An 8111-nucleotide genomic window follows, 5' to 3' on the forward strand; every position below is an offset into this window, starting at 1 on the left:
TGATTTTTTTTTCTGCTGCTGTTATTCCCTGTTGGATGTAACTGAGTGGAAGAGGAGGGGAGTGAGGTTTCTATGAGTGGAATTCTCAATTCCCTGCTCCTGTCAGGCAGGAGCTAAGAGCATTCTTGCACTTTTCCAGAAAATTCCACACATCCAGAGCTGCCATTCCCAGGGGCAGGGATGGAGGGGAGGAGCAGGCTCTGGGCTGGCTGTAACTCAGAACGCTCTGAGCGTTCCTTGTCTGGATTTGTCTCCTCCCCAAGAAGCCTCTTTCACTTCAGAGCTGCCCCCAGCTGGAATTAAGCTTCCCACTCCAAGATTAATCCCAGAGTGTTGATCCCTTCAGCAGCTGGGCTTGGGTGCAGCGTGGGAGGGCCAGGGGAGGGCTCAGCAGCAGCTCCCACGCCCCCCGCACGCGTTTCACGCGAGCACAGAAAGCAGCCACCAAAAAAAAGGAATTTTAAATATCAGTTGTCAACTCCAGCCTACATTTCTGGCTAAGCCTGGCATGAGTGAGAGCTCCTTCCCAAACCACCTACCAAAGTGAGGTGCCCAAGCCAGTCCTGACTAAAAATCGCTCAGTGCGGCTTTACTTTGAATTATTATTCACACCTGACTTTTCAAAAAAACATTTTTGAGCTTCAGGGTTACAATTTTTATCCATGGAAGCAGCTGCTTCATGACTAAGCAGCAGGAAACTGAGAAAAAAAAAAAAAAAGAAAAAGACACAAACACAGACAGGAATCCAAAGCTGGTGGTTATTTTTTACTCGAAGACTCTCTGAAAAACAAAATTATTGTTACATTATTGTCATCAATTCTTTCTGGAATGAAACAGGCCTGGTCCAGGTGATATGGAAAGGGCAGTCTGGTTTTTACAAAATTGATATTCAGGCAACATCAAAACACACAAAGGACAGGCTCTTACACTCAGGTTACACCGCTCAGCCTCAGTAAACATCTTTGGAATAGAGATTTTTAAAACAAAAACAAAACAAAAAAAAATCAATCAAGGAACTTAAATATTCACAGGACAAAACCATAATATGATGCAAAATGTGAAGGGTGAGATTAGCAGAGATCAGCACAGGCGGCCCGTGGATAATGCAAGCAGGAGTTACACACAGGGCTGGGTTCCGGCTGGGAACAGTCACCCCCAGGAGCCAGGTTTGGGATTTGGTTCTGGGCCTAAGGCAGGGAGAAGTGAGCACAGGCAGAGGAAAAATAAGGAAATTAATGCTGCAAGTTCTTGTTCAAGCAGGAGCCCACAAGTCCAGCACAGTTGGGTGGTTTTTTTAAATGAAAAGTTCACCACAATCAGCAGGGTGTCCTCCCGATACTGCACCGAGTTTGGTTGTAACTGAGAAATGAGAAAGCTCTGCACTTAGAACAGCTACACTGAAATACATCCCAAGAGGAGCGAGCAGAGTTCAGCTTTTAAAGCAACTCAACACTTTCCTACCAGCTACAAGGTTTCTGCCTCCTCGAGCCCTCTCCAAACTGCAAAACCAGCACTGATCCAACACAGTGCCACGACTTCTCCTCAGAATTTTTATTTATTGCTTTATTTATGAGAGACAAAGGCTCAGAGATGGGGAATTTCAGAGAATTTAAGGCAATTCCACAAAACCAACACCTTAAGGGCAATTCTGGCACGCGGTGGTCTTCATTCCAACACCAGGAGAGGTTTGAGCTTTAAAAAAGGACAGATTTTAGCCAAAAAGAGCCTTTGAAGCATCAGTTTATCTTTCTAACACAGCACTGAAGTCAAATCATTCCAGAGCACCAATGCAGGGAAAAGAAAAAGGGGGGAAGAAGCCAGATGAACAATTAAAAAAAAAAAACAACCACTGAATAACTACAAATAAAAACACTAAAAAACCTAAATAACTACAAATAAAAGCTAAAAACCCACAAAGCTAAACAAACAAAGAAAAAAAAATCAGAAACAGGCTTGTCAAGAAAACCTAAACGTGCTCATTATTAGGCTCACCCTTCCCTTGCAAAAACTTTGGAATTGAAGCAAAAGAACATGGAAAACTCTTTACAACGCTGGTCCAAAGGGCATGTGCATTCTTTTTATTTCTATACAGAGTGAAAACAAACATCATACAGACGAGAGTAAACTAGTTACTTTAAAAAAAAAAAAGAAAAAAAATCAGGTTTAATGTTCCAAAATGGTTTTGTGAAAACAGGAAAAAAAAAAGGTTCTGTAGAAGAAATAGAAAGGAGTTATTTTAACTTCAGGCCAGGGACAGCCTGCATGGATTTGCAGCAAGATTTTGAGTAAGAAATGATGGATTAAAAACAAGCAGAGTCCTGCTGGCATCCAGGAGGAATGGAGAGGATTTGCACAGAGAACCCTGCGTGTAAACTATTGCCACGTGGAGTCACAGAGACAGACAGGACTTCAAGGTGCTGCTTGTCACTCGCTGCTAGACAAAAACTACTTTGCCAAGAAGCTCACAGAGTTCTCTACAGCTTTTTCTGGAAGAAATGGATGCAAGCAGCAGGTTTCTGGACAGCCAGAGGATCCCACTGCAGAGTGCTTGTGCTAAGTTCCATCAGGTCTTTGTAAGAAAAAAGGCTGGGGGGGTTTGTAGCACTCATTGTCATAGCAAAAAGCAGTTTTTTGTCACATAAAAAGCCTAAACTCGAGGAATTTTAGTTCCATCAGTAAAGGAACTTTTTCCCTCAGCATTTCTTCAGGGCACAGCTAGAGAGATTTATACTGAAAAACAGTATAAGAACAGGGAACCCTTCTGGGAGCTTTAACCAACACCCAGGTGAGTGCATTTTCCTTGCTAATGCTCCCTAATGCAGCAATGACTCTGGTTTACATTCTCTTCCAAATAATCCCTAGGGAACAAACCATTCCAGAAGCCACAGCAATGATTCCTTGGCACTTCTCTGCACACAGACAGGAGAAGTTCCAGCCATTTGCAACAGCAAGTTTTCCTTTGGAACACCTGATGGGTTTTTATTTTATTATTATTATTATTATTTCCTCCGAATTCATGAAATGCAGCAACATTACCAAGCCAGGAGCCATTCTTCTCTTCAAGCTGGAGGATTTGACATTGATCTCCCTTTGAGTGGCTGACTCAAGCACTAATCCTGGTGCAAAGGCAGCTAAGATTTCTCCAGAGGAGCAGCACTGGGCACGATGCGCCGCCGGACACCACTCGGGGATGAGTCTCTCTTGCTCCAATCCTTCCCCTCTGCTTCATCATCTGAGATATCTCCCTCCTCTGCTTCTTGCTCTTCATACCTGTTCTTCAGCAGATGAGCTGACTCTGGACCTTGTTTCCCTCAAGGAGAAAGGAAAAACACACGAGTAAACATCATTCCCAAGTAAAATTCACTTTTTTAACGTCACAGGTAAGCACAGCAACACTCAAGAGTTCCACTCAATTTTCTTTCCCTCCCCACGTGGAATTTCAGGTCTCGCAGGTAGGAAAATGCTCTCAAAATTCTTTCTATCCCTAAAACCAGTTTTAAAAATACCCCAGCTTCACAAAATAGAAAATCCCAACCCATTATAAGCCCAAAGGGCGAGCCATCACGAATGCAAAGTTCTACAGTCCTCGTCACATCCTGCAGGATTTCTTCAGCATTTTCTACAGATGAGATTTACCAAACAGCTTCACTGGATCAGAAGTTTGCTGTGGGCTTACTTGGCTGAGGCTGGAGCTGTGGTGGTCTGTGCCTTTTGGAGGGACAGATGCAGTCTGCCAGGAACACCATCATCTGAAACCAAAGAAACCCAAAGTGAAACTCCCAAACATGCTGCACATTGCAGTCCTTTAGGCTGGGAAATTTCCAGATCAAGCCTAAGCTTTTCCCCTCAGGTGGATCCCATCCAGCCCTACACTTGCTGTGACAACTTCCCCGTGGGTTATGAGGGCTCCATCCTGTCCCCATTCCCGTGTTCCAGCTCAGGGTACCCCAAAAGCCCACCCCAAAACAGAGGCAGAGGCAGCAGGAGTGTGACCAAGCCACCATCAGCCCCAAGGACTGCACTTACAAGTCCCAGGACCATTCCTAAGAACAGAGTTGCCAATCCAAAAACAGCATAGGAGCCCCAGACTGGTATCCCAAGATTTTCTGTTAAATAGCCATGGCCGTGCTGGAACAAAAGAGAATCGTTTCAGGAAATGCTGGATTTCAGATTGAGGAGGAAAGGAAGAGGGGATGTAAGCAAATACCCTGATCCACATGGACAGCTTGAACAACGCTGACATGCTGCTCATCCTGAAAGAAAGCAGAGAAGAGGAGCTGAGAACACTTCAAAATCTTCAAAACACAAATTTTCCCCCAGCTCCTGTGATTACGTCACCTTCCCTTTCCTGCCTGGATAATTCCTTTGCCTGCCCCTCTGCCATAATTCCAGCCTCAAACCCGTGTGAAACAAGCTCAGCTCATGCATGGACAGCTATAAATTCCCGAATTTCTTTAACTTGGATCTGCTGACATGTGAATTTCAAGTCCCTTTTCTGTTCTGTCTGGAGCACTGCTCTGTGAGAAGCCAGCAGGAACTCCAGTGAAGATATTAGGAAAGAAGTGTCAGGTGGTTTTATTAAAACAAAAAATTAAGCTATTAAAAGAAAATCAGGTGATAAGAGCTGAGAGATGCTCAGACACTGAAGTTTGGTGCCTGAATACAGAAAATAACAGAGAATTTGTTGATGCTAAGTTAATACCCAGTTTCACACATTCCTTGGTGTGGGCTCTCTTTGTAAGAGAACCTCCCTCACAGCCAGGAGTTCCTTCCGTACATCAAACCCAAATTTCCCTTCTGACAGTTTGAACCCACTCCCCTTCTCCATGTCAGCTCCTGATGGAGAATCCCTCTGGGATTTCCTTGTGATTTCCTCCAGACAGTGGAAGAAATTTCCCGGGATTTAGCTGGGCAAAACCATCTCAGTGCCACAGAAACCAAAGGTCAGCAAGGTCCCTCCAAGGGTTTAGGAAACAAAAAAACCTCTTCAAGGCTTAAAGTAAACCTTGCTGGGGACATCTCTGCTATGGTGACACTGCTCAGGTCACCTCTGCTATGGTGACAACCCTCCCACAGCTGAGGAAGAATTAGGACACCCACCCACCCACCAGATCCACGCAGCTCCTGCCTACACGGAGCTGGGAACAGGGAGCAGGACACACCTCAGGCCATGTGAGAATAAACTCTTACAGAAAACCAACCCAAAACTTACAGCAAAGAGGAAGGACCAAACCAGGAGGACACTGGTTCAATGGATTTCCACTCCTTGTCATTGATGAAGTTAATGAAGGCAGCTTTAGTCCTTGCTCCCTGGTATCTCCTGAACTCTCCATCTTTGCAGCTGTAAAACAACACCACCACCACCAAAACCCTTTATTTTATATCATCCAAGCAGCAAGTGCAGCGATTGTTTCCATCCAACAAACCCCCTCCCATCACCTTGTCTATTTTTTTACACATTCACTTTCTCAGTGTTAACTTTTTTAGCTGTTTTTGCCTCTAAAAAAAACCATTTTCCAAACATCTGGACTAACTCCAAGTTATTTCCAGAAGAGTGACTCCACGAACACCTCGGCTAGCTTTAGGCTGTGATTCCATAAATAAATAAATAAATAAATAAATAAAAAGAAAGATAATGATCTTCCTAAAGCCCTTGCCACACACCCGCACTGAAGATCAACCTACGGAAAAAGGATTGCAAAACAGAAACACCCATGAAAAGGCAGAATAAATAAGGCCTGAAGGGAAAGGAAAAGAAATCCTCTGGCAGCACAAGGTCACAGTGGGTGAGACAGTGGCTGTGTCAGTGAAAAGCAGCTCCTGTTCTTAAAGAGCATCATAAATCTCATTTATTTGCCAAAAAAAAAAGACGGGAAAAATGCCCACTGTCACCCCAAAAAAACCCTGCAGCCCTGCATACTTACTGATAGATGGTAGGGAGGGCTGTGATGACAAATCGTCCACTCAACCCTGTAAGAAAAGTAGTTTTGAGAGTATTTTGAGTATTTTTATGGAAAAAAAGAGGCAAGGAGTGTTGTAACACCCCAAAATACAACAGCAGGCCTAGGTATCAATCCTTCCATGCAATCCACCACAACCTTGTGCATGTCAAAGCAGCACACGCTTTAAAAACAGGTCCCTGGACAAAGAGGAAAATGGGGAAAATGGGATATCCAGGGATAAGCGCTCCATTGGAGCGTTTTGGCTGTAGCTCTTCAGAGGGAGAGGCTCTCCTTTGCACACATGATCTGCAGCCTCCAGAAACCCTGAGGAAAATAATCCGAGTGAGGCAAGCTTCAAAAGTAAAGCAGCTCTGGAGAAAGAGTCCAGCCTGGGGAAGGCCAGGCTTACAAAACCCACAGGGACAGGAGAGTCTCAGGAGAGGGAAAGCAGGTTATTTCCACTCCCTTCTACCAACCAAAGGAGGGGCTGCAATGGCAAGGCTGAAACCTTGTTTTTTGCTTTAAAAGTACGGCCAAAATTCTCCTTGAAATCATGCTCTGGAGAAAGCTTCTCATTCTTTTTACCTATTACAGTCTATGCAGTTTGTTTATTCTATTCATTCAGTTATATTTATTTTATCTATTATCGGACAGTCTCCTCCCTGTGAGGAGAGCTGGAGGTTCCTGTGTGGAACCTGGCCCAGAGAAGCTGTGGCTGTCCCTGGAATCCTGGAAGTGTCCAAGGCCTGGCTGGAAGGGCTTGGAGCGGCCTGGGATGGTGGCAGGTGTGGTAGGGGGAGGAATGGGATGATCTTCAAGGTCCCTCCCCACCAAAACATTCTGGGTTTCTGTTAAGCAAGATCAGGGCGTTCAGTCACACAGCAACGTGCCTTTGGTAGAGATGAGTAAAAACACTTTTATTACCCTGTTAATTCCGCCTGCCTCCCACAGCACACATGGGAGATGAGCACCCCCAAAGCCCTCAGCTCCCCAAATCCCGGGGGGGCTCGGGAGCCCTTTCCAGCCCCTCTCACCCGGCTGCTCGGTCACATCCACTTTGGCCACGTTGACCCCCAGGTCCTCTCCCCACTCGGCGAACTTCTCCCACTCGGGCTGCAGGTTCTGGCAGGCGGGGCACCAGGGCGCGTAGCTGTGGGAGCAGCACAGAGCGCTGTCACCACACGCACCCCACAGGCACACCCCAACCCCCGGCACCCACAGCGCTCCCCACTCACAACTCCACCATCCACTCGTCCTGCAGCAGCTCCCGCCACATGCCGTCCGACAGCACCTTCACGGGGCTCGGCTTGCCCAGGGCGGCGGCCGCCAGCGCCAGGCACAGCAGAGCGCAGAGCGGAGCCCTCAGAGCGGCCCGAGCTCGTCCCGGCGCCGCCATCTTGGCCCCCCCCACCCCCTTCCGCCTTCCCGCCGCGTCATGGCGGGCCCGCCCTCAGGGCAGCGCGGGGAGGCGGGATCGGGGAGCCGGGGATTGGGAAGGGTGGGAATGGATTGGAATTCTGGAGTGTTGGAACGCAAGCCCTGTGGGGAACGTTGGAAGGAGCTGGGGTTGTTCGGCCTGGAGAAGAGGAGGCGTAGTGATGTGGTCTGCTGGGCATGCAGGACTTGGGTGAAGAGACAGAGAAATCTTGACTCCATGTTTCAGAAGGCTGGGTTATTATATTAGGAGGTATATTATATTAAAAGGAACCACACTGAAACTATACTACAAAGAACAGAGAGAAAGATGCATCAGAAGGCGAGACAGGACTAGAAAGGAATGAATAACAAAGGCTTGTGACTCCCGGAGAGTCCGAGACCAGCTGCATTCTTAATCGGTTATTGAGCAGAAACATCCAACGTGGACCACTCAAGAAAGCACCTGCTGCATTCCACACTAGCAGATAACAAATTGGTTACACTTGAAGCTGAGGCCCTTCAGCTTCTCGGGAGAAGAAAATCCTGACAAAAGGATTTTTATAAAATGTCGTGGTGGCGGCTCAGAGGTGACCTCTTTGCTCTCTGCAGCTTCCTGAGGGGAGGCTGTGCACAGGTGGGGTCGGTCTCTTCCACAGGGCAGCACTGGCAGAACAAGAGGACACAGCCTCAGCTACGTCAGGGAAGGTACAGGTTGGATATTAGGAAAAAAAAATTCACCGAAAGAATAATAAT

At 46.7% G+C, this 8111-nt stretch overlaps 1 protein-coding gene across 1 annotated transcript; it reads right to left on the reverse strand.

Moving 5' to 3' along the window:
* Positions 1 to 744: 744 nt before the first annotated feature.
* On the reverse strand, positions 745 to 7350 carry TMX1 (thioredoxin related transmembrane protein 1). Its single transcript, XM_038139410.1, has 8 exons — positions 7178 to 7350; positions 6977 to 7092; positions 5925 to 5970; positions 5213 to 5341; positions 4208 to 4253; positions 4027 to 4128; positions 3677 to 3749; positions 745 to 3310 (listed from the first exon to the last, which is right to left on the reverse strand). Exons 1-8 carry the CDS (start codon positions 7336 to 7338, stop codon positions 3132 to 3134), a joined length of 852 nt encoding a protein of 283 aa, XP_037995338.1. The 5' UTR covers positions 7339 to 7350; the 3' UTR covers positions 745 to 3131.
* Between the last annotated feature and the right edge of the window lie 761 nt (positions 7351 to 8111).

The sequence above is a fragment of the Motacilla alba genome, chromosome 5 (genome assembly GCF_015832195.1).
Source record: "Motacilla alba alba isolate MOTALB_02 chromosome 5, Motacilla_alba_V1.0_pri, whole genome shotgun sequence".
Lineage (NCBI taxonomy): Eukaryota > Metazoa > Chordata > Aves > Passeriformes > Motacillidae > Motacilla > Motacilla alba.